At 38.0% G+C, this 27,298-nt stretch overlaps 1 protein-coding gene across 5 annotated transcripts in view; it reads right to left on the reverse strand.

Annotated features, from left to right (window-relative positions):
- Positions 1-27,298, reverse strand: part of pdlim7 (PDZ and LIM domain 7) — a 45,817-nt gene that overhangs the window by 13,126 nt on the left and 5,393 nt on the right. For 4 of the 5 annotated variants that reach the window (XM_084431229.1, XM_084431231.1, XM_084431230.1 and 1 more), the window contains exons 3-5: positions 17,631-17,782; positions 9,860-9,890; positions 8,090-8,283 (exon numbers count right to left, since the gene is read on the reverse strand). In XM_084431229.1, the coding sequence (XP_084287355.1) occupies positions 8,090-8,283; positions 9,860-9,890; positions 17,631-17,782 (377 nt within the window). Of the gene's footprint in view, positions 1-1,462; positions 1,500-2,415; positions 2,571-4,652; positions 4,692-5,136; positions 5,154-8,089; positions 8,284-9,859; positions 9,891-17,630; positions 17,783-27,298 lie in introns of all 5 variants that reach the window. The other variant, XM_084431233.1, reaches the window with a different exon arrangement.

Here is a 27,298-nt window from a genome sequence, read left to right on the forward strand (position 1 = left end):
GGTATAGCTGGGGTTGGTGTTCACCCATAGCTGGCACGCGGTATCGAGGTGATGCGTTTGTATCTAGCGCGGCCGTATCTCAGCCACCTCGGCCTTCTGATGCCCGGGAGACAGAGCGTTCAGGACTTGATGTTGAGGGCACGGGCAGATCTCTCGTGATGCCAGTCTCTCAGCCTGGCATAGCGGGGACTCTGAATCTCAGAGAGGAACTTTTCCCTGCATTCATTGCACGACAGAGAACAGGAAATTAGGAGAGCAGTGAGAACAAAACAGAGGGAGAGAAAGACATGCCAGCACATATAGAAAGACAAAAAAGGGAATGAAAATAAGATGGAGAGTAGCAGAACAGAAAGTCAAATCAGAAGGGATTGAAGAAAGATTAAAAGTTGCAACATATGCAAGCAGTGAAGAATTCAGAAAAAAAAGAAAAAAACTCAGTGTATCTGTAGATAACCAGGCCCAGACAGAATCTGCAGCCTTTTTCCTACATTTCCTGTTTTGATTTTAATGGAAAACTTGCTAAATGGATTTGGAACTACACGCTTTTTTTAAAGACAACGATTAAATAAGCCAAACGTTTTAAGGACATTTAAACACAAGAGAGAGTGTTCTGATGGATAGCAATGCACAAGATGCTTTTTTAAGGCTATGGAAACCATTTGGTTTGAAATCAAGTAGGAAAATAGGAAAGGCTATTTCTGAAAGCAGAACTGGGTTGCATCCAAATTCCCATATTTCATAGAAGTGCATTCTTGTAGGTATTAGGGTGGTCGAAATCTAATTTGCCCAAGTAACGGTTTTAATTATTATCGATGCTAAAAACAGTTGTGCTACTTAAAATTTCTGTGGAACCAGTGATACATTTTTCTCAGGATTCTTCAAAAAGTACCACATTCATCTGAAATAGAAATGTTTTGAAGTATTATAAATGTCTTTACTGTCACGTTCAACCAATTTAATGCATCCTTCCTGAGCCTAGAAGTATTAATATCCTTCAAAAAAACAAAAGCACTCCAAACTGTTGAAGGGTAGTGAACTTTTCAAATCTACCGGCAACTTATGGGATAGCAAAGTTTCTATTGTATAATGGAATAATTTCATAACCCCTTGCATTTTTTCCTCTACACAACCCACCCATCAAAAATCAATGAATGCGAATTGTTATCTGAAAAGGCGCAAACTAGATCTATAAAACTGTATTTCATACATGACAGGCATTTATATTCTGCAGGAATCTGTGGGCACGATTCTGTGTGGGTCTGATTATAAGGCACACAGCACTCTGTGTATGAATTTATACTGCAAATGCACAGATCAGACAAGGGCTCATAATGCAGATCAAAGCATATTTTCAGCATTTCTCCGCAGAGAGCTGATCTCTTAATGAGTGTAGAAAAAGGTCAGAGCTAGCGATCTAATGCTTCAAACTGCACTTCATTAGCAAGTTCACACAGTTCTTTACCTGGACCTTTTCATGTTCTCATCATCCGGGTCCTGCACTGAGGGAAGCAGGAGAGATACCAATCAGACCAACCATTAGACACACACACACACAAAAAAAAAAATCCACGGCCAAGGTCTGCACAATGCTACAAAACACTTGAGGATTGCTGCTTTTAAAGGAACTACCTATCACCTTTCAACATGAGAGTCAATCCCGTGAGATGTACAGGAACGGTACGCCAACAATGGTTGACTGAACACATCTTTCCTACCACTTACACAAGAGCAAATCACAGCCACTCAGGCTCTAGATCGCATAAAGGAGAAAATCTCAGCCATAACCATTTAAGCTATGGATAGACGACATTCCCCACTTCTTTATGATCTCAATCTCAATATCAGATCAGCAGCTGGGTCCTCTAGGACATGCTTTCATACCCTCCTACACTAAGATTAGTCCCTGCCACCAAGTAAAAAAGGGATTTAGGGATTTTTTTACTTAGGAACAGGGCTGGGAGATACAACTGTATATAGTGTACCGCAGTAAATACACCATACAATTAAAAACAAACAAAAAAAATACAAAAAGTAAAAAATACTACTTAGCTACTTTAACAGCTTCAATATTTTATGATTGGAGTTGTATGCATGTACGTACGGAGCTAGAACGATAGAATGATGGATGGAATTGGATGGGATGGGTATGAATTTGAGTTGAATTTCTGGAGCAAACCATCTCGTGATATACCACGGTAATTCACGTTTAAAGATTTTGTTCATAACTCCTGTCCCTGCTTAGGAATGTCTTTTTCCACATTACTTCACAAAATACTGACTCCCTGAGGAATGATCTTTCCAAAGAAACCCATTGACACTAATGAGCTTAGATGCTGAAAAGCCCAAATGAGAAGCAACTGCTCTGAGAGGAGTATACGGCGCTGACAGGCTGTGGTCTGCATGTGTCTGACTTACTGAAGTCAGTGCCTGTGAGCTGGGCCAGGATTCGGAAAGAGCGAGACTGGGTGGTGCCGGTGCGCGGCTGCCAATCCTCCGTATCCTGGATCAGTCTCTTCTTACTGCGATCGTTGGGGATGAAGCAGGCCATGTTTTCCACCCGCAGACCGTGCCTGGAGACATGAGCCCTTCGTGACCTCTCTCATTCACCACAGCAGCACAGCACACCACACCACCAAAAATACACAAATGGCTTCACATAATGCGTGCAGCACAAGAAGAGACGACTACACCAAACACAGCGAGGGAACATGAGGATGAGGATCCCAAAAAAAATCTGTTTTTTTCTGGGGTGCATAAATTCCTTTACAAAAATGTATCATGGTAACCAAAGTTTCTGACAAAATAGAATAGTTACAATTGCTACAACATCAAGTAGTAGCTATATTATTATGGTACAGAAATTAGCATTGTAAAATGTAGTAAGGTGATGTTTTAGTGCCAGTGTTTTCAACCAGGGGTGCCTTAAAGGTATAGTGGAGGATTTTCTTTTTCCGGGTGGATCATCAAGACTATTGGTCCTCCTAGTTGTCAATCATTCTGGTGATATGTTTACGTAAGGCCGTCGTACGTGCTCGTCCCTAGGTAGTTTTCGCTTTCTGCGCATGCGCACTTTCAGGTGTATATGTGTGGTGAGCTACGGTTACAGCCATTCATTGAAGCTCGCCGTTCTCACCGGGTTTTTTCAAAATGTCTGAGGGTCGCAAGAGGAAAAAGTGTCTACGAATTGTATGACAAGAAGAGAAAGGCCTCTGAAGAAAGAAACAAGACCAGAGTGTTTTTGGGAGAATATTTCACACGCTGGCGTGCGCTAAAAGCACAGGTTGGGCTTCCCACTGATGCCTCAGTCGCGAAGTTTCCACTCGACAGGTAAAGTTTGGCATGCTATTTGGAGAAATCCATTTAAAATCACTGCTAGTAAATGTAAGCTATGATTAGCGATGCTAGCCCTGGCACAAGTCACGCACTAGGCTCGTGCATGCTCTCTCATGCACACGTTTAATAGGCGTTCCCTCTCGGGAGCAGGTAGAGTGTTGCGCATGTGCATTTTTTCAAAAAGTGGAGAGGGCGGTTCTTTTCTAAAATTCTGGCAAATCCTCCACTCTACCTTTTTTATACCCAAAAAATTTTATAATTCTATCATCAAATACTCACTCTCATGTCGTTCAAAACCCATAAGACTTTCATTCATATTCCAAACACAAAATTTATATTGTGAATAAAAGCCTAAATAAAATCTGTTCATCATATAAAGAGATTGTGTCTCTTCAGAAGTCTTGGATTAAAACCTTTCAATTCATATGGATTTATTTTACAATATCTTTGTGTTGGATGGATTTGAAACAACATAAGGGTGAGAAATTATGACAATTTCCATTTTTGGGGGTGCACCATCCTTAGTGTATACTAAGTAAGTAAGTAAGTAAGTAAGTAAATACTAAGGTATTTGATGGGGTCCATGGAGAAGAAGGGCTATAGATGTTTTAAAAATGTATTTATTTCATTTAACAATTAAATGTTCCTTATTTAAGCCAACCATTTTTTTAAATATAGTAATTAATATTCATATTTTATTTGTATTAATTATGATTTTTTATTTAATAATTTATTTAAGTGCCTCAGCTTGTTTCCCAGTGCAGCTTTATTAAACCTGGCATTTACTTTGAATATTGTTGGCTCTGTGACAAAAATGTTGCTTTGGATAGAATCGTCTGCTAAATGCAAGAGTCTTAAATCAAAGTTATTATTCAAAATAGCATTAATCAGTTTATTATTTAATTAAATAATGTAGTAAAAGAAAATCTTTTTTTTTTAAGTACTGGAGTCTGTGGGTTGGCTGAGAGTCTGGTGGGAGGGTCTATAATGGTTGAAAACCCTGTTTTTCACACATCAGAGTCATAACTACATGCACACACAAAAGAATCAATCAAAACACCCACGAAATGTGATTTCTATTCAGGCTCCACATCATTGCTTCATGCTCTAATGAAGTCGCTCAAAGTGCACGGCTACATTTGCTAATAGTTTCAAACGACCCAGCTAAAGTGCCATGTTTCAATACAGTTCAACTCCTGAGTGAAAAAGCAATGAAACATGGTCTGATGTCGTCAAAAGCAAGAGTTTATTAGTGAGGTCAGCGGCAGGTCTAAGTTCTTTTAGCTAGTGCATTAGAGCCACAAGCATTCAGCACTTACTTCCCCTCAGGGTACAACTCCTCATAGAAGGCTTCTCCTCTAATGAACGGGAGAGTGAAGGAAGAAAAAAACAGGATGGAGAAAAAAGGAAAAGGAGCACAAATAACAATAGAGAGGAAGAGTGGGAGGAGTACAACAAAGAACACAACAATGTCCATTAAAGCAGCCTGACTTCACACCGAGCGAATGGAGACTGTCCACCGCGCTCTGAAATATCAACGCTGGAATAAAGCTGCACATTTACAATCCCATAGTGAATAATTACAGATTGAGACGGCAGTTTAGATGTGAGAAATCTGCCGTCTCCTAAAGCCAATACTGCAACAATGCAGGCTTGGGAAAAAGGAAAGATAAATTAAATTTAGGGAAACAAATATATGAAAACGGATAGAGGCTGAGCCACAGGGCTGGGATTTGATAGCCAAAAACAATAATTGCACACATTTTTCAGAGCAGGAGGGAAATAAGGAAAGGCATTACTAACTTGTCAAGAACTTCCATCTGTGGAATGACAAAGGAGATTAAAAAAAAGAGAGAAGAGAAAATCGTTTAGAAATAAATCACACAGAGCAGAATACACAGCATTTAGAAAGACATGATGCAGAGACAAACAAAGCAAATTGTGGGTTTCTAGTGGTGAAAAGCATCACAGCGTGCGTTAAGTAACACAACAGAAAACGTGGAAACATGAGCTGTGCCTCCTGTTAAATAAGTTAAATGATTCTGTTCTAGAACTTTTAATGTGCTTTTATTATTTAAGATATCCCTGCAACTTTTGCCAAACATGACAACCACTAGATCAAACTGACACTGAATCTGGCTTTACGCCATTAAGCCAACATCACCCTAAATACATGGTTCCTAAAAGATTTATGTGTTTTCCAGTCGTTTGTGACAACTGAATAAAATCATTTCAATTTCTAGCCAGTGAATCATTAAGTATTTTAAAGTTGAGCAAGTAGAAAATATCCAATCATTATTAAAAAAAAAACATACCGTAATGGAAAAAGTAATGATTTGCTATATCTTATTAACTTACCAGGGGAATTTTTAAAAACATATCCAGAAAAATGCATATATATATATACACTATAACTTTTTAGAAAGACATCTCTTATGCTAAAAGCTACATTTATTTGATCATAAATACAGTGAAAACGGTAATATTGTGAATTATAATTACAATTTAAAATAACTGTTTTTTGTTTGAATATATTTTGAAGTAGTAATTTATTCCTGTCATGATACTCACATGTGTCACATGATCCTTCAGAAATCATTCTGATTTGATAATTTGCTGCTGAATAAACATATCTTAATATTATCAATATTGAAAACAGCTGTGCTGCTGAATATATTTTTGTGGAAACCGTGATATATTTCGATACAGGATTCTTCATAAGAACAGCATTTATTTAAAATATAAATATTTTGTGATATTATAAGTGTCTTTACTGTTACTTTCAATCAATTTAAAAACAAGTATGAATTTCTTTCTTTAAAAAAAAAAAAAAAAAAAAAATCTTATACTGACCCCAAACTTTTGAACAGTAGTGTATATTACAAAATACATAATAGAATCTAATACTTTCGATTTGAAACCTTCAGGCATTTTTCAAATCTCAAAAGTTGGTACCACTACACAAACACTGCAAGCAATAGTGCCCCTTAGAGTGAAGAGCTGTAAAAACAAGCTTGTAGGCGTGCGGTGCAGTAAACATGCTCAGAATGCTGACGTGACTGTGTGATCTCCAGAGAACACGGAGACCTCAGTGCTGGATCGCACAAAAAAAATAAAAAATAAACACACAATCGCAACACTCCAGCAGCCGAGCTCGGATTCAGACTCCTTCCCTCCACTACACTCCAGAAAAGGTTCCCAAAATCCAACTGAAGTTCAAGGCTTCTGAATAAAACAATGAGGACATCTATTTAAATAAAACATCAGCTTCATGCAATTTGTTTGTGAGGAAACTTCTGTTAAGGTGGATTACAGTACAGGAGCTTTTCCGAGTAAGGCCGTTAAGTAATTCAGCACCGGGGCCGTAACGGCATTTTAAGGGCTCAGCAGAATTTATGGGAGGGTCTGGACTCTATAAACAGCAACATACAACATCAAGCACTGGCCTAAAGACAGACTTCAACCTTCTCAACCTGGCCAGATCAACACCTTAGACCTTCACAAACTCCTTCATGTGTTTATGTTAAATAAAAATAAAAAACACCACAACTTTACTGTCTTTAACTCCACCGGACTTGACGGCAAACATCTGTTGTTTTGATCAGCTTAAATAAAAGCGCTCGTTAAAATGCTGGACCCTGGCGGAAAAGAGGAGCAGAATGTCCCTGCAAAGGGATGATAAAGAGGTGGAGAGGAAAACAGATGAAGACGGCGTGTTCGAGCGGGTCCCAGAACAGTCTGGTCACCGTGGTGGCGATGCAACCGCCCGTTCCAACAAGGAAAACAGACACAGCTGCTTAACGCCATATCGTTTATTACAAGCACGCACAATAAATCCGGAAAAACACTAAAGACCAGACTCTTGAACTCACTGACCCCAAACCTCACTGCAGAAACGCAACAGAGTGTCGACTTAAACTGTCAGACTAGTCGCGATATGTCAAATCGTGCAAACTGCATTTTAATTAAATAAATATATGCGCTACCATCACCAGAATATACTATAAATTGTATTATTTTTATTAAATACTATTTTTTTTATTTTACAGTACAACAGTTACAATATGTATGTATGTATGTATGTATGTATGTATGTATGTATGTATGTATGTATGTATGTATGTATTTATATATATATATATATATATATATATATATATATTTATTTATATATATTTATATATATTTATTTATTTATTTATTTATTTATATATATATAATGTGTGTGTGTGTATGTGTGTGTATATATATATAAATAATGCCGTATATATATATAATTTTATTATTATATAAAATATAATAGGCCCTAAAATTATGGTTTAATTTATTTGTTATTCATTTATTTTTCCAGCTGCTTACAAGAAAATAACCCCACTCATTTTAGAATGATTAATTCTTACTAAATATAGCTATTTAAGTCCTCTGGTAAACATTCCTGTATTTCTTTATAATCGCAATATATCTGTCAGAAAAAGTAAACATCACAATGTCGGTTTTATTTTTCCAATATCGTGCAGCCCAATTTCAGAGCTAGCATCCAGACAACTCACGCTCACCGTGAATTCTGGGAGCTGCGGGCGTTCTTACCCATCACTGAGGTATTGCTGCATCATTAGAAACATGCAGCCTTGGGTATGATGAGGCTCATTATTGTGGACTAAGCTCATCAAACAGGTCCCGTGGCGATCAAAGCCCGCATTAAAGACAGATTATGAGCCTGAGTCTCGGTTGGAGACCTGGCTGGCTGGTCACCTACCCATTGTGAGGCTGCGGCGTGCTGCTGGGCACCTGCGAGTTGAAGTTAGGCTTGGGGGCGTACGACACTGGCTTGATGACAGGCCCCTTGCTGCCATTGCCAAAAGCTGCGGAGAACGGCCGCGCCATCTTGTTTATGGCTGTGCTCGGTGCAAACGAGTACTTGGGCTGACTGGATGCAGGTGCGAGTGAATCCTGAGTGTGGAGAAAGACAGTGCAATGCAACACCATGCATGTCAGATCATGCACACACACACACACATACACACTATTTCATAAACTCCAGTGGCACCACAGGTGAATGCACAGTCCCAGATACGGTTTAATAGTTAATCCTCTCCAAATGAGAGGATTAACTGGTGGGAAAAAAGGTGAGAATTGTCTTCATGTCTTTTCACAGCAAATTATGGAGCACGGAGAAAGTGGAGGGGGATTGTTTGAGAAGTGTGAACACACCCTGGGCACAAATATTTATCTTGAGATCAGGCCAAGGTCCAGCTTAAAGGACCTACTTCATTTTAGCTGCACTTTGTACCTGAATGGGTCGAAAGGAAAAGTATAACTGTCTGATATGACTAGAATTATAACAGGCACTGTTGCAGATACCCATGCTATGATCTATTGCAGCCACATGAGGGCGTGATTTCTCCCATTCAGATTCAGGTGTTTTGTTTTAGTATGCATTGTGGAAGGAGATACAATCTGATTAGTTATTAATGCTACATTTTTTTTTTTTTTTTTTAATCTGCCCAGCCAACATTTTCACTGACCCTACCATAAAATAACAAATATACATGTTTTTTTAACATGTTAATAATTTTTAATAAACATTTATTATTTCGAAAGGTTTAAATATAGTTGTCATGTGTGTATGTCAAATATTAAACAAACGTACAAAAAATATAAATTATATTTATTTGTATACATTTTAGATATGTTGTATATAACAAATTATATTAAAATATAAATATAAAATAGTTTATTAAGCTTTTAATTTGCAATTCTAGCTATAATGTATCCAGCTATAAAATCCATAAAGGCTAAATTAATTTACAGCATGTGCAAATGGCCTACAGGGAAAATTTACATTTAGTCTGGTTTTGTGCATTCTGTGGCAATGCAAATTCAATCAAACCAAAAACTGCTCAAGGGAAGTTTTAAGCAAGACCAAAAGCAAGACGTTTAACATTAGAATTAGACAGGCAAATAGACATACCACCCAAACTTCCGCAATATAGTGCAACCAGCCCACGAAAGCTAACAGAACCATGAAACTTACATGAGAATGAGTTATGAAGCGTTGTATATTTGAGATACAAGTATGTGTGTGGGGGTTAACTTAGATATGCTTTGGGGACAAAGTAGTGCAAAGAAATGAGCGAAATCTGACACACACACACACACACACACACACACACACACCAAAAATGTTTTAATAATCCTTTGGGAAGTACAAGGATGAACTTAAAAAGACAAAAATTATTCATAAATAGCAAATGTTTGCAAAAGTTCTTCCAGGGTCTAGTTGTAGTTATATATATATAACTTTATATTTAAAGTAATATATTTTATATTATATGGTATGCTCATATGATATTTAGCTAGCAAGGTGTACATGTGAGTTTGAGTGTGTGTGCTCAGTCCTGAAGTATTCAAAGCAGCTAAGAACTTGAGAACAGATCTAAATATCAGATATCAGGAGCTGGTTGAGTGTTCTTGCGAAAGCTTTGCAGTTCTGTCTGACAGAAGAGAAAAAGGGTAACCGTCTTACCTTCTGCTCTCCTCCGGCAGGATGAAAAGCTCTGCAGAGAGACAATTAGAGAATGAATTCACTTACGCTCGTTCATAAAATGACTCATTTCACTGCAATGTTTAAAATGTTAACCAAAGAGAGTCTAATGGATGAACACATTTGTTTTTAATTCAACAAGTCTCATGATGAACTCATTTGTGCCAAATTCAACAAGTCTCATGATGGGAATTCAATTGGTTCTTTCTGGCTCCCAAATCCCATTTTATCAGTCTGAATGGAATGTTGCAGCTGTATCTGTGGATAAATACCTGATGTCTGTCCAAATGTTTTTGAATAGACACATGTGACTCGAACATGTGAAATAGCAACGAATCAGATGTGGATAAATAAGAAAAAAATCTAGTTATTAAAAGTCACAAACACTTAAAGTTGGCATTAAAACACCTTTTCAAACTGTTTTTTTCTCTTGTGCTCATTCTCTTAAAGGGATAGTAAAAAAAAAAAAAAGAAAAACCCCAAAATGAAAATTCTGTCAGTAATTACTCACCCTCATGTTGTTCCAACCCCGTAAGGCTTTCGTTCATCTTCGGAACTAGCCTGGCTAACGTCAGACCTCTTTCTCATTGAGACGTGGTCTGGGAACCATATGTTCATTTTCTCGTATTTGAGGCGTGGTTTAAGAATGCCCAGAGCCGTTTATTGGACGCTACGAATGTCTATCAAATGCGCCTGTACGTAGCTCATAGCCAATCGTTTCAATTATACCAGATGACGTGTGTAGAGCGAGAAAATTCGACGAGGAAGAAGACGAAATAAACTTGCGTTCTAAACTACTTAAACACTATCTAAGGCTGCATCGAAAGGTAACTTTGCGTCTGCTGCCATGTTAGATCCATAGATATAAACAAACTGCTTCAGTGTGTCGCATAGACGTCGTCATCGTCTTGCTGCTCCCTCCCCGTTCTGTGATTGGTCCCCTCGCTGAGGCGAAAATCTAGTCCATGGAATCCAGGCTGCCTAGCAGCGTGAATAAAATCGCGCTGCGCACAAGGCAGCATGGGGGAACCCAGGCTACTTCGGAACACAAATTAAGGTATTTTTGATGAAATCTGAGAGCTGGATCACTCCTCTATAGACCTTATGTAGCTCCGCCCCTTTTCAGCGCTGCACTCATTGTCTTTTGACTTCCGGTATTTTCACAGCGTTTTGCGTGTTTATTAATGAACGGCTCGTTTTAAAATCTTCCCGGTCGATTTACATTTGTTAAGTCATCTGCTTTAAACATTACAGTCCTCATGATAACTTTCGTTAACTTTACATTAAGTAAATCCACTTAAAAAGCTAATTACTCCTGGACAGAAATGCCATATAAATATACAGAGCGACCGCAAAACGGAAGTTAAAAGACAATTTTCCAAAGATGGCGGTGCCCTCGTTTCTCTGGTGCACAAGGTCTATAGGCTTCTATGGAATCGAAACTTGCCGGCCCAGAAAAGTTAGTAAAGACATCGTTAAAATACTCCAAGTGACTTACAGTGGCTCAAACACAAGTTTATCAAGCGACGAGAATACTTTTTGTGCGCAAAAAACATCAAAAATAACTTTTCTGGGCCGGTAAGTTTCGATCCCTTAGAAGCCTATGGAGGAGTGTTCCAGCTCTCAGATTTAATCAAAAATATCTTAATTTGTGTTCCGAAGATGAACGAAGGTCTTACGGGGTTGCAACAACATGAGGGTGAGTAATTACTGACAGAATTTTCATTTTTGGGTGAACTAACCCTTTAACAATTAACAAAAAAAAAAAAATGACCAAAGACCAGTCTATAGTACCCCAAAGTACAATGGTATTATTACCACTAAAACCATCACTGTACTCAAGATAGTCACTGTATTCGGTCCTAAACTGGACTGTCTAGGTTAGTTTGACTGGGCTGGAAAAAAACTTTTGCATTCCATCATCGGCCTCCCTATGACTCTGGATTTCCTGTGCCTATACAGCACTTCCTGTGACAGTGATGGTGTCCTTTTGCACAGTGGCCTGCTTACAGATAACAGCTCAGAGAGAAAACGTCGAAGAAAACAGCACAACCAGGCTGTTTTACAAAAGTGATATGGCCCAGGAAATGAACATCGTCCAGTGCAACTGACAATTTTTTTTATATGCAATGTATTTTCCCACAAGCAAAATAAATCAATAAATCAATTAATTAATCAGTTAATTACATGTAACCCTGTTTCAGTGGCAACTGGCAAGAGCAAGCTATTGTACTTCAACAAAAGATTAAGACGACAAACATTGAGACAAATTAAATCGGATTTCACATTGAACTTAATGCTTTAAACAAACACTTCACTAACCAAAACACACAGGAAGGGCGAACTAGGACAATGATCTAAAGCAATGTCGCTAAAAAGAGACTTTATGTGTCAAAGAACCCTTGCAAACCACAACTGAAGAGGTTGCCCAAACGGCTATGTAAACCAAAAACGACACCACCCTCTGTAATAAAAGCATATCCCAGAGTAAATACAGACATGTTCAGACATTTGTCTTCAAGTATGTCTTTCCATGGGATGCAAACACTGTAATTTATCTGTGATTCACAACAACAGACAGATACACTGACATGTCTGACAACCAAAGCACCCAAAACAATTGTCAAGATACTAGACATTAACGGCAAACTGGGCAAAGGGGTAATTACGAACACTGATAAACAGATGTTTTCACAGTTACGTCAAAACAAACTCCACAAAAATGTCAAGAAATGACATCATTTAACCACCAGCAAAATGACTCATAAGGACACGCCCACTTTCATTCACACCTCCAATCAGCTCTCTCCATCCCCCAGCATTCAAACAAATTGGGGCCTGTGACAAAGAGCTGTCAGGAGAATCAGCTAGTCTCGGCATCGGCAACATTTTATGACAGAATCGAACTCATTCATTTATGTCCTCCTTCATATACCAATAATACCATACCAGCTTTCATATCCAGGTGAATCTCACTAAGAAATGTATGCATCATATCTCACCACAAAATCCCCCAAAAAATGGAGAACAAAAGAGGAAATTATAGTAGTTTGCATGTAGAAAATTATGCCTAGTTTAGGACCATTTAAGACCATCATTCTCAAAAATTTGCATTACTATAATGTTAAGGGGGGACTAATTCTTCTGATTACAAAATAATATTTTTTTGTCTTCATTTCAGTTCTACAATGATGTATACTAGCAAATATACTTAAAAAAACAACAACAACACATGGAATATGTATTTAGTTACTAAAAAAAGGAATGTCTGTGCTTAATGAAATGCAGTATATATCTATATCTTAATAGGTTAATTAATAGGGTGCATTTTGTTCACGCAAAATTACATAATAATATAACAAAAATAAAAACAAGCTATTTAAAAAAGGTACACTCACTGTGACTTTGTTAAAAATGTACAAAATCTATGTAATGAGCGAGTATATCATAAATCCATCTTCCAAAGGGTTCTTTTTTTTTCTTCTTTTTTCTTTTCTTATCCTAAATCACTACGGTACACCTATAATAAGTTACCCTGGTAATTTCTCGCGAGAGCACAAGTTGAATTTGCTCAGCGAGTTACTCATTAAATATGCCCCTCGATCTGAGCTGCACCAATCACATCGGGTTCATGATATAGGCGGGCCGCGAACGGCGACGTCGAAGTCATTAGTAAACATTGCAAGATGTGCTATGGATGAACACCAGTTGTTTGAAACGGCTTTGGCCGCTACAATGAAAGATTTAGACTTGCCTTTTTCTCTAAAACAGGAATAGAAGACAGCGCTCGAATCGTTCCTTTGCAAGAAGGGCATTTTTGCCGTTTTGCTGACCGGATACGGCAAGAGTCTAATCTACCAGTTAGCTCCGCTGGTAGCTAAGCGATGTTGTGATTGGTCGTAGTGTTATCCAGTTGCGTGCAGTGAGATTTTCAAATGCATGCTTGGTGCATGCTGGCCGATTTTCATTAGTCGACGCCAGACCATTAATCTTTTAGATTTAGGTCTGGATTTCCAGGCTAATAATAAGTGCTTATATTTGGAGTATTTTAGACCGAGCAGGACATCCGCTGTGGTGTAGCCCAGTATCTGCGTGACTCATCATGGACATAAACAGAGAGAAGTAACTCTGGCTACAATGTTCTTCCACAAGACTCAAGCTGTTTTGTTTATTAACCGCTAGAGCATCGAAAGTTACATAGTGTACTATATAAAATCTACTATACACAAATTTCCGGGTGAAATATGACCCCGACTGTGTCCGAAATCAAATCCTTCCCTACTATATAGTATGCGAAAAACATTACGCCACAAGAGTAGTACGTCCGAATACATAGTATTCGAAAAACAGTAGGCAAAAAGTCCCAGGAGATTCTGAAGTGCACATATGATGGACACTTTACTATCCCATGAGGCTACGGGAGAGGATTTGTAAATGGCAGTGAAGCGATGCAACTGATGCTGGTAGGTCACATGACAGTAACAGTATAGAACATCCGAATTTCATTCACACTAAATAAAACAAATTTTTCACGGTCACAACGTAAATTGAAATTCAGATGCAACCTACTCTGTGCATGCCTGTCTTGACAGTTTTCATGAGATTTGCCAGTGAAAAGAGACAAACAGTTTTACATATAAATATAGTCATGCAAATACTGTTTGAGCTAAGCCATGTATTATCAAGAGGACGCAATTCTAATAACTCAAGTGCAAGTTTTTATCCGTCTTCTCTTAAACAGGCCATTACTAACCGCTACAAGCGCTTACCTATGTGATGACATTTAAATGATTCTCGCACACCTAAAAAAGGAAGAAAACCACATTCATAACTGCGGTTTGGCCCATTAAACAGGCTCTTCGTCATCTTGTGTTGATCACAGGGACGGCTTAATGACAGAGCAGGAAGGAGTGCATCTGTCACTCTGCAGCTAGACTCCTCTTTTCCCATTACTCATCTCTTAACCACATACACTAGACTCTTTCCACCAGTAGCTCCTATTCTGTCTGAGTAAGGCCCATTAGCTTTCCTTTTTTGGGCCCTTTCTGCAGCTTCCCAAAAGGAGTGCAATATAAGCGATTTGAGAATTGTGTCCCGAGGCATTGGAGTTTTCCCATCTCCAAGCTGAAAAGTGAAGGGCAGAGTTAGCACTCTGTCTCCAGCTTATCTGCTCTACCTTTAGCCCAGGGTCATCCGAGCCACCGGACAGTTTTATTACACAGCATGACAGTGAATTTATAAGATTTGTTCTATGTATTTAATACCTGCCTTAAAATCTATTTGCACAACACAAGAGGCCTGAAGATCTAGAGGCCATTTAATTCAGTTTAAATGCCACACAATACACAACTGCAGTGGAAAAAGGGAAAAGACCTTTTCATTTGGTATATTTGAAATTTGAAATGTATTGTTAGGAGGATAACCCCTTGAGATGAGGCATCTCGTTTTGAATCTCAAAATATCTTGATAGATCTGCACTCTAGACACAATTTTGGGCCAAATTAGATTGAATTAGGAACCATTTAAAAGTCACATTGACATTTTCAAAACAACAGACCAAAATTAGATGCTAAATATCACAAGAGCACAAGAGTGACTGTGCAGTTTTATGTGGCCTTGGTTTTGAAGTATTTTTCCCATTGATTTTACATTCATGCATCTGGAAGAGGTTTTATCCACAGCGAATTACAGCGCATCAGTTTGTGTATTCCCTGTGATTCAAGCCTACGATCTTGCCGTTGCGTACCATGATTTTCAAACTGAGCTACACATTTTCCAGAGGCATTAAAAAACACACACACACACACACTCTTGTACATCTATCTTTATGAGGACATTCATTGACACAATGCAATCTCTAGCCGTTTACCCTAACCTAACCCATCACAACTAAGTGCCTAACCCTTACCCTAAACCTACCCTTAACCTAATTATATCCTTATCCCTAAAATCAAGTCTTGACCCTCAAACAGGCCTTTAAAGGGGTCTCGGAAAGTGAGGACCGGGCCAAATGTCCTCACTTTACTCTCTTTGTCCTCAGTCCAGTGGTCTAAAACTGGTCCTCACAAAGATAGTTCACACACACACACACACACACACACACACACACACACACACACACACACACACACACACACACACACACACACACACACACACACACACACACACACACACACACACACACACACACACACACACACACACACACACACACACACACACACACACACACACACACACACACACACACACACACACACACACACACACACACACACACACACACACACACACACACACACACACACACACACACACACACACACACACACACACACACACACACACACACACTTGTACATCTATCTTTATGAGGACATTCATTGACACAATGCAATCTATAGCCGCTTACCCTAACCTAACCCATCACAACTAAGTGCCTAACCCGAACCCTTAACCTAAACCTACCCTTAACCTAATTATAACCTTATCCCTAAAATCAAGTCTTGACCCTCAAACAGGCCTTTAAATGGGTCTTGGAAAGTGAGGACCGGCCCAAATGTCCTCACTTTACTCTCTTTGTCCTCAGTCCAGTGGTCTAAAACTCAAACTGGTCCTCACAAAGATAGTTTACACACACACACACACACACACACACACAAATAAAGCATTCTAAGATCCACACAATCCAGCTCCAAGATAAATCATAATATTTGAAAAAAAAAATGAAAAAAAAAAATAATAATACTAATAGTTATACTGTTATATATTAATATTTTTTTTTATTTTTTTTTTAAATTTTTAATTAGAAATTATTTGAAGGTTTAGTAATTTGGTTATATGCTTTTGTCATTTTTATACATTTTGGCTTTCATTTATTTTTTATCTCTGTTTTAGTTTTTGTAATTTTAAGTACTTCATCTCAAACTTATTTTATTTCAGTTTTGAATTATTTTTCTAATTTCAGTTTAGTGTTAGAAATTTGGTTACTAGGTGCTTTCGTGTTTTTTATTAGCTTTTGGTTTTAAATTTTTCTATTTTAGCTTTAATTTATTTTTAATCTGTTTTAGTCATTTAAAGTACTTAATCTTTAAACTTATTTTGTTTCAGTCAGGCAACATTGTGCAAAAACATTTTTCATCTAATATTTACATTTTTATTTTATCACAGCTTTATTTCAACAAAGAAAATGATTGGTTAACAATAACAACACAATGCATTTCACAATTCTTTTGTACAGCTATTTGTTAAATAAAAATCCACAGAAACAGTAGACCAACCTTAGAGCTTGTGGCAAGTTTATCTTAAAAGTGGTCATCAATATAAAAACATTTTTCTATAAAGAAAATTTATTGGATACAATAATTTTTTTTTTTTTTTTTTTTATCTGCCGTCCTGTTGTTGCACGATATAGGCAATGGTTTTGGCATCCTTAACAAAACAATGGTAAACCCATATAAACAGGCAATTACATTAAATGGAAGGGTTGTACTCTTTACAGGTATCTATTAACTAAAGCAAATGGTGTCCGACTAGTCTTTTTCTCAAAGCTCTTTGAAAGTTGTAGACATCTGAATGTCTCATGTTGTAAAATTCACACTCTATCTTTCAAGACTGTAATAAAAGGGCTTTTGAGTGATGCATGAATCAGAGAACTCAATTTCCTGTTAAGTCATCCTCTCCCCCGTCATGTGATACTGAAACTCAAAGACACTGATGAAAGACGCTGAGTAAGTGTGTGTGTGTGTACCTGCTCAGAGTGAGTGTGAGGGAGTCGGTTGCGGCTCTGATCTTGTTCTGTGCCTCCACATGGGTCATCTCCTCTGCGTTGGCCTCAGAGATGGACACCACCCAATCTCCAACACCCACTCCGGCCTGGGCCGCCTTGCCGCCTGGGGTCAGCTGAAACAGTCATAGAGAACAAACATTAGTCACACTCTGTCTAAAGAAGTGTCAGGAGATGACTTTCAGCTAACCCAAAACATTTCAAATCTAAACCAGATTTTCCCTTTGAAGCAAGTGAGTGGTGCTGAAAACAAACACAATACAGGGGTGTTGTAAGTCGTTGCCAGGGTGCCAGGTTTCTAAAGCACATTTTTATGTGGTTGCTAGGGTATTCTGGGTAATTACTAGGTAGTTGATTAATAACCAAAGCCATAAGTGCCCACCCCCAAGTCTCTATGACTTTTCTGGTCTAAACATATGGCTATTCTCACACTTTCTACAGTATGTAAATTTATAAGAGTTTTAGCTTGTTTTCTTGTCCGTCAAGGAGAAATCATAAGTCTCATAGCGCGCGCACACACCCACACACCCACCCACACCCACACCCACACCCCCACACACCATCTGTAGCATGCAGTGTTTTATTGATAACTAAACCTATTAAAAACTATTTTAATAGCTGAAATAAAATTTAATAAATATAAATATTAGATGAAAAAATATGAAAGGTTGTCTTGGCATGGCAACTACCTGAAATAAGTTCAAGTACTAAAATTACTGAATTAAAACTAAAACTGAGAATAAATAAATAAATAGAATGAATTTTAAATAATTAAATACTATTTAAAATGTTTTCAAAAAAAAAAAAAATGAGAAAGGACATAACAAAATGATAAAAAATTTATTCAAATGAAAACTGAAAATATAAAACTAGCATGATGCAGGACAAGCTTTCTGTTTAATACAGTTTAGCTTAAGTTTAAGTTTAATACTTAAGGTTAGCTTATTTAAGTCCCTAACCCCTAGCATGAACCATAGCAATATTAATGCCCACCTTAACTCCACTACTATGAATCTCCAAAGGAATAAACTCATTTAGGCTATTTAATATGTAAAAGCTGATGAACGTATTATAATTTGACCCAGATTCTGACGATGCCTATATTCAGGGCTCTGTAGGCCACCAGCAGTTGAGAAGATTAAAATGAGAACATTTCTCTGAACCTGCAAACCTGACCGGTTATATCAAAAATAAATGGATATAAGCCAACGACACACACTCATGCTGAACTATTCAAAACCACGTCAACTCTAAAACCACAGCAGTGAATGAAACAGCACACCTAACTTCCAATCAATCAAACCCTACCGCACAAGAACAAACACACCTGAGAGGAAGTGAAGTTTACAGACAAACAGACAGACAAAGAACTCACAATGTAATACTGTTGATAAATCCATCATAACACAAAAGCCAGTCTAAAATAATCCAGCACTTTAACGCAGCATTGACTTTTACAGTCTCACTGTGCAGCGCTTTCAGATAAGGCCGTCTTGGCAATGAAGCGAGCCACAGCATATAAATCACTCAGAAAAAGGCCAGAGGCATCGCCCAAAAGGGAAAGTGAATAGAATGTAGGGAAATATACAAATGCCGGTGTTACATGGAAAAGAACATTCAAATTTTGGAACATGGAAAATGTTCTACTGCTGTCTGACTCTGTGTACAATATGAATTGGGAAATTATGTTCTGCCATGTCTAGAAACATATGAGTCACGTTCATGTGTATATCACTGACTTATGCTAAAGAAGAACATATCTCCCAGATTTAAGCGTACACCATGTTCACCACTGGAATAGCAGCACAACCAAAATGTGAAACTCCAAGGCTTGGGTCAACCTGCGTCTGATGCATTATAGAAAAAGACGACCAGCAACAGTTTCAGATAACTACTGAGCAAAGTGTGAACAACTTGAACGTCACACACTGATGACAAAGCACACATCCTAGAACCCGCCAAACTGATCCGCCGTATAACATTTCTGAACATTCATTCCAAACAATGCGTGCTCTGACAAGCTTTGAAGGAATTTCTCTGACCTATTGTTGATCTGGCACGCAGTTCAGCTAGATTTCCGCTGAAGATGAACATTTATGAGGAAACTTTGCTCAAAAATCCCACAGAAATGGTGAACAGGAAAGATTCGAGTCCCAGCCTAAAGCTAAAAGGTACACTCAAACAGAGAAGTCTGGGGAATATCTGTTAGCATTCCCATTCATTTCGATCACAGTTGCTCTGCTTTTCAATGGCCAGGCATCAATGAAGAAAGATGCTTTTTGAGCCAGATGGTGTAACGGGATCATGAGAAACCTTAACCCTGTGGACCCAAACAGCACCACCACATTTGGCCACAAATAAAAGCAATTCAAAATGCAAAATGCTGCGCATCATTAAGAGCACTTAGTCTGTATAATAAGATAATAAGACATTTGGTTGTAGCACCCTAATGAGATCCAGCTTTTGCTATTGGCATGTATTTGAATGCAATGCACATGGTCTGTCCTCATGTCTAAATAAAGCTGTACCCAAAGATTTACCATCTGCTCTGGACATTTCAGGCTCCCTATCCCTCCATTCTCCAAGTTCTACCATGTTTCCGGTTTTCGACCGCCTGCTATTCACTTCAACAAACATTTAAGTCTTCTCTGCTGAGCTCTGAATCGGAATCCGGAGTTAGACAGCACTGGGGGAAGAGAACAAAAGTTATTGTCCTCGGACCTCAGACCTCAACAGCCTGTTTGAGAGACCATTCAAATATTTATGAAACATAAGAAGCACTGTGACGTCGTCAGGACATCATGAGGAAATGGCTGCGGTTTGAAAAACAATCCTGCAGAAAGTCCTCCCTCAGGTGTAGCGCTTTGGCAAGTGTGCAGGAAACAGATCAGACCAGGAGAGGTCTTAAAAGAGTTCATCCAAAAGACAATGAACATTCTATCGACTCTTACTCACCCTCATGTTAGGGCTGCGTGACTTAAAAGTTTTCATTTTCTGATAGAAATTGTGATTTAAAATGTGATATAAAAAAGTCTGCTGTCCCTGTTGGTCTGCACAATTTGGCCAAAATTGTAAGTATTTGACTATATAATAACAATAATAATAAATAATAATAATTATAATTATTATTAAAAATGCTGTTGTAATATTTCATGGCAAAATAGGAGTATTTAAGAAAAATATAATAATTGTTATTTATAATTTTTTTAACAAATACAAATGTATTACTATTGTAATATTTGAATGTAAAAAATATGAGCATTTAGTAATAATATAAGCAGTGTTGCCACTGGTTCCTTCAAGATTTTTCTGATGTATTTTTTTTAATTAAGTTTTTCAATTTATGAGTAAAATAAAGCCTGTGGTGAACATTTGACATTTTGTTCCACAACGTAAAATGAAACGCTCTCACACCCCAAAACTGTCTTATCTTGTTACTTATTAGAAACATACGCTTTCAAAAATAAACATAACTTATTAAAAATTCGCGAATTCGGTATGGGTGTGTGTAGTTTTGTAATACTCCATAGAGGAATCAGCGACGAATTAGTCTTCTGGGTTCTGATGTCATCCCTGCACTACTCTATATTGCGTTATTCTATGAAAAGTAACTAATTGTGTTACATAGATACTTTTTATAGAAAGTACTAGTGCGTTACGTACAGCTGGGCTTTCTTGCTTGGTTGAAATAAATGAAATTTCTATTTTTAGAGAAATGTAAAGGCCCTTTCACCCTCTTACTTCAGCAATAAAAACAAAAAAGTAAACACAAACGTGATGATTTTCTATAGTCATTTTTGCTTAGTATGGTTGGATTGCATCATCGAAGGGTCAGCAGCAAAGACATTGGTTAATAAAGTTAGATTAAATACATCAATTATATAGGTTTAATTTAATATATTTAATTATTTCAGGTTTGCGTAATATTCAGAGTTTGCATTTTACTGTTTTTTAATTCATTTTGGGGAATATTGAATCAGTTTTTGTGCAAGTGAGATGAGTAAATGCATGCTCAAATGTAGTCTCCAACAGAGGTGTCCAAACTCGGTCCTGAAGAGCCACGCCTGCAGAGTTTAGCTCCAACTTGCCTCAACACACCTGCCTGGACGCTTCTAGAATGCCTAGTAAGACCTTGATTAGCTAGTTCAAGTGTGTTTAAATGAGGTTTGGGCTTAAACTTTGCAGAACATTGGCAAGAATTTTTTTTTTACTATAAAAGCGTTACTTTACTAATTACTTAGTAAATCTGATTATGTAACTCGTGTTACTTGCAAAGCGTTACTCTCAACACTGAATATAATAATTGTAATTTTAAAATACTAGTAATTAAAATACTAATGTTTGTATCTGTCTTAATTTATTCATTTTCAAAAATGAAAATACATTTTTATAAAAAATAAATCAAAAATAAATCAAAGAGAGCCAAAAAAGCCTTTCTTTTGTTGAGAGAAGCACTTATAAAATGCCTGTTGACATTACAAGTTGGGGAATGTTTGGTGCATGTTGCATTCCCAAATGCATGTTATAAGCAAACTTAAGTAACCTAAACTGAGTTTGTGATGAGCCACTCTGAGACACTAAAAACACTTGATCATAAGCTGCTTGCGTGTAAAAAAAAGCCTTTGCGATTTGATAATCACACTAAGCCATTTCCTGATTTTGTTAAGCAGAATGTTGACACTGCTCTTCTACATTCAATGGAAGTGAATAATGACCAGGGGCCGTTAAGCTCCAAAAATGTCAAAAAGTGCCATAAAAGTAGTCCGACATTCTAAGTCAACAATACTTTTATGGTGCTTTTAGTCATTTTAGATCTTCCCTGGTCACTATTCACTTTCAAAGGGAAAGAGCAGTGCAAACCTCCTGCCAAACATCTATTTGTGGTCTGTGGATGGGGGGAACAAAATCGTGAAAACGAGTTAATGACAGGATTTTTTTCATTTTAGTTTTTTAATTTTTGGGTGTACTATCCCTTTAAAAGTAAACGCATAGGAAAATAGGCACACATACACAAAAATAAAAGGTTGAGAGACAAGAGAAAGAAAGAAGACAGGGGAACGTGGACGGTTGAGTATGCAGATAGAGCTGACGGACACGGCCACCTGTGATCCTGGCTCAAGTTCAGAACCCAGCTGTTCCTAGACTTGAGTCTGGTGGCAGTTAAGTGCTGCGCTAAGACCTTTTACAAGTCAAAGGGGGAAGAGTAGAGAAACCTTAAACCCTCTGACATCAATGTGAAGGACTACACAAGAAAATACACTCATATAAACCGCTACAAACGAGGACGGCAGCCATATTAGATGTTCAATGGAGGATGATTTGGGTCACAATCAACAAGAAGAATGGAGTCTTTGACATATCCCATGTATGTCCTGGATATCCGATGCTTTAAAATCATGGCCCATTTACAATTTTCTACCCCAGACACGCAGTGGCCTATCCTTTTGTCCATGATAGTGCTGAAAGTTTATGTGGCGACCCTAAAGACCACCCCATTAAAATCCTTGCTGCATTTCACTTTCCATTTCCTTTTGGGGGGCTGTAAGACTCTGGGCCTCAGTGCAATTGCGTCAGCTGATACGAGTGAGCCATAAATATCTTGGATGTAAGAGCCAAGCTTTAAACCAAACTGTCTTCAGAGATCTCTCAGAGCAGCCACTGCCATGCTGGCTAACAAGCCCTCTAAAAGCAAACAAACATATTGACAAACTTGTTAAAATGACTGTGACAAACTCAGATGATTAGGTCCACAGGTCAGAGACACTGGGAATACGATCAGTAAACCATGAACTAAATGTTTCTCATGATGAACGTCAAGGGCATGTCTCTCTTTTATTTTGTTGAAGTAATAATTCAGCCAAAAGGGAAATGCTGTCATTGTTCACTCACTCACGTCGTTACAAAACCATAATGACCTGCTCTTTTTTTTCTTTTTTTCTGAGGAACACAAAATTACATTTTTAAATAATCTTTATACAATGACCGTTCTTGGTAACAAGAGCTATGAAGCCCAAAACAAACAACACACATATATTATGACATTCGTCTACTTGTGTGCTTTACTCTCAGAGGAACAGACCAAAATGTAGGTAGGTATTCACTGAAAACCCCAAACTCTCATTCTAGAAAACATATGACTGCTGAACAAAATAAGTGAGCGCAGATTTAGTCAACAATATTTTAGGTCTGTTTTCCTGAAAGAGAAAAAAGGACTGTTAATTTGAAATCCTTATATCTGATATAAATTGGATTATGTCAACTTTTAAAAGCACACTAGCATGTGGATGGCCTAAAGGCTTACAGTCATTGACTAAAAGCCACAAACTCCCATTTTGATTTTATGGGGTCTCTAACCTCCAGAGTAATATGCACAAAGTAATAAATGTCTTCATCAAGGGAGCAGACCAGCTTCAGTTCGGGTTAACGTCACAGAGCTGGAACCCCAGGGAACAAAATCACAAAAAGAAAACTCAGACTGTTCTCTTAATCTTCTAAAGATTACATCATACATAATTTTCTAATTGCAGTTGTGTTGAATTTCTTGAATGGCATTTTGCCTGCTAATGCAATCCAGATGGACATCCACTGAAGCAAATACAAATCATAACATTTGTACACTGTAATCATTATGGATTTCACAGCTAGTACACACAGATCCAACTGTTTGTGTGTGTCATCTCATCTGTAGGTTTCACTTGCATTTATTTCACTAGGAAAGTATTCCTTTGAGGTCCAAGAACCATGTCATCTGGTTTTGGGAATGATGACTGGAGACATTAATGGATAGTGGGTACAAAGGGCTGCTCTGTTGCCAGAAAAAGTAAAGCAGTGTTAAAATCCCAGGAATGCTGAAGAAATGTGCCGAGGTGTCCAATGGAAAGCGAACAGGAGAAGGAGGAGGTGGTGAAGGAAAGGAGGAATGAAAGGGAAATGCTCAGAGGCCAGTCCAGTTTCCAAATACCATCAGCTGATGAACTCAATCCATATTTATGACATGGGGAAAATACAGTCGCTAATACTGCTAGACTGTATTAGTAATGTGGGACTGGGGTGGTTTTTAGCTAATTATATGGTTGCTAGGGTGTTACTAGGTGGTTACTTAATGCCCCAAGTCAAAAGAAACCAAACAAAAGACATTCTGGTCCCTAAATATAGCTCGGGTCCCTCATTTAATGGAAGTCTCTGGGATTTCTGCGCATGTTTATCATCCAACTGGTGAAAACTGTGAACCAGAATGCTTAGAAAAGCACCTTTCCTCAAAGACTATCATTAGTTTATATAGCACAAGCGGTGCAGAATGAGTTAGATGCCAAAGTTTAAAACACGGGATTAGTGGTTCGTTCAAATCAAGTACCACTAATTATTGTGTATAACAGCAAATGTTTAAGCAGTCCTCTATAAATAAGCCACTATGTTCCATTTCATCATTCTCCTGTTTGAATGGCCAGCCTTGTGTGCATCAGCACATAATACCTCACTCTTTAACCTCTTTGTTCTCCCATTGAGGAGAAGGGTTGCATGCTCAAATTGGAGAAGAACAGACCACCCATCTTCAGATTACTCCCCTTTAAAGCCTGTGGACAGAGCATATCTTCATTAACTCACGATACGCTTCAACCCAGCGTGATTTAACACTGCATAACTCAACAGTACGGCAATGTGGAAGGGTGTAGCCTTCTGTCAAGATGAATGAATCACCGTCCTTCATATCAGACTAACAAATCACCTTTAAAAGCATAGTGTAATCTCAAACGACAGAACAAACACACCTAATGAGTCACCTCCTGTCACAGTAACGACTGGCTGATGTCTACCTGAACATAGGAAGCTGTCCGACTGTAACATTCCTTTGAAAATTCATTTTCACATCTGTCAAGAGGTGAGGACGACTGAGATATGAAATGTTTGCTTTACTGCGATGTGTTAAACATACGGCACGTTCCAGGTCATGTGATTAGCATTGAGGTAGTAAATGGTGATCACTTGCCAATTTAGGGCTTTAATTTAGAATAGTCTTTATGAGGCCTAGAGAGCCACTGAAATGTAAAGTAAATAACTGATCCATCTGGATGAACTTATCTCTTATCTCAGGACACTTATCTTTTATCAAGTTTCCATTTCTTCGAATTAACGTTGAAGTGGTTCCTGCAGTTTAACTCAAAAAGAAGAAGATATCCTTCATTTCCAAAATGATAGTCATCATTTTTGCTATGTTAGCTCTAGCGTGAAGGAGATGCCGGTGTCTGTTCAGTCCTGTAATGAAATCATTCTTCATAAACCCAAGACCCTGCAATGCACTTTATGAGAAGTTAAATCAGGTTAAGAATGACACGCACAGACACGCTCCTGCTATTGCATAACATCTGGCAACAGCAGGCGGTTTTATGGCCGGGTCGCACACTGACGGATGAAGTCACCATTTTGACTGAAGCAGACATTTAACACAATGCAAGTCATCAATGCTGACAGACGTCTGAGGGCTAAACAGATGTACACGGCTGCATGTTATGCTACCATGTCAGAAAAACAGAGCTGAAAACATAGAAAGTCCAGTTATTGTTCCTCAATATTTAGATTTAGAAGCCGATATTAACGTGAAATAATTTAAAAGTAAATTACAAGAGACATAAAATGACTGAAAATTTTGGAACTTCTACACAAGTGAAATGCTACTTTTGGTAACTTCTTCAGCCAAGTGGTAGTCATTACAAAAAAAAAAGGCCAATGAATCAATATCAATCATTAAGAGAAGTACATGCAGATGTAGACAAGAAAAGCTATGAAGAACAAGACACATTACTTAATGCAATAAAACAAGAAGACAAGACTTGTGCACTAGCATAACTTGCAAAAATGACTTTTCAAACTCATCTATCATTGGTTGAGACAGTCACAGACAGTCTTGCCCCAAGCTAATCCAATGTTTCACAAACAATGACGTAACTCGCTGCTTAACCACCGCACTACAATTCATCGTTGGAGAAATTAATATTTCACAACAGTTTCTGTTAAAATGCTGAATCGTTGAACCACGATGATAATGGTGGAACATGCAACCATAGTTGGCTAACAATACTTTTGGGAAATGCATCGCTAGTTAGGATGCTCAACAAACTGAGCAATGTTTTGAAGACAGTTCAGAGTCACAATATTTAATGTTTTTTTTTTGTGTGGAATCAACCTACGTACACGCATCGCCTTTATCAAAACTAAGGCCTCAATCGTCCCTATGGTATTCGTATACATACGAAATGACTTTTTAGGTTCACAACAGCACTAGCTACCAGAGCTGACATTGTGTGTATACTACAAACAACACTGCTCATATAAGGAATGGAAATTCTGCGTCTGGACCTGATCTGTTCAATATGCTCCATTGGAGGTGCCATTAAGCCAAGATTCAATGACCTTAAAGAGAGAACAACGCATGCTGGAAACTAAACAAAGCATAACATATCCTTGTGAGGAGACATCTGAATGGAGTTCTGAAGCAGCCCTTTTCTTATGGGGTTGATATCAAGCGGTGACATGTTTCTGAAGGAATGCAAGTGTTGAAATAGACCTCATGAAGCACTGAGCACACTGTTCTCATTAACTCGATTGCATTTCCTTTCGAGTTTGTGTTTGATGTC

Source organism: Rutilus rutilus, assembly GCF_951802725.1.
Source record: "Rutilus rutilus genome assembly, chromosome: 14".
NCBI classification, from domain to species: domain Eukaryota; kingdom Metazoa; phylum Chordata; class Actinopteri; order Cypriniformes; family Leuciscidae; genus Rutilus; species Rutilus rutilus.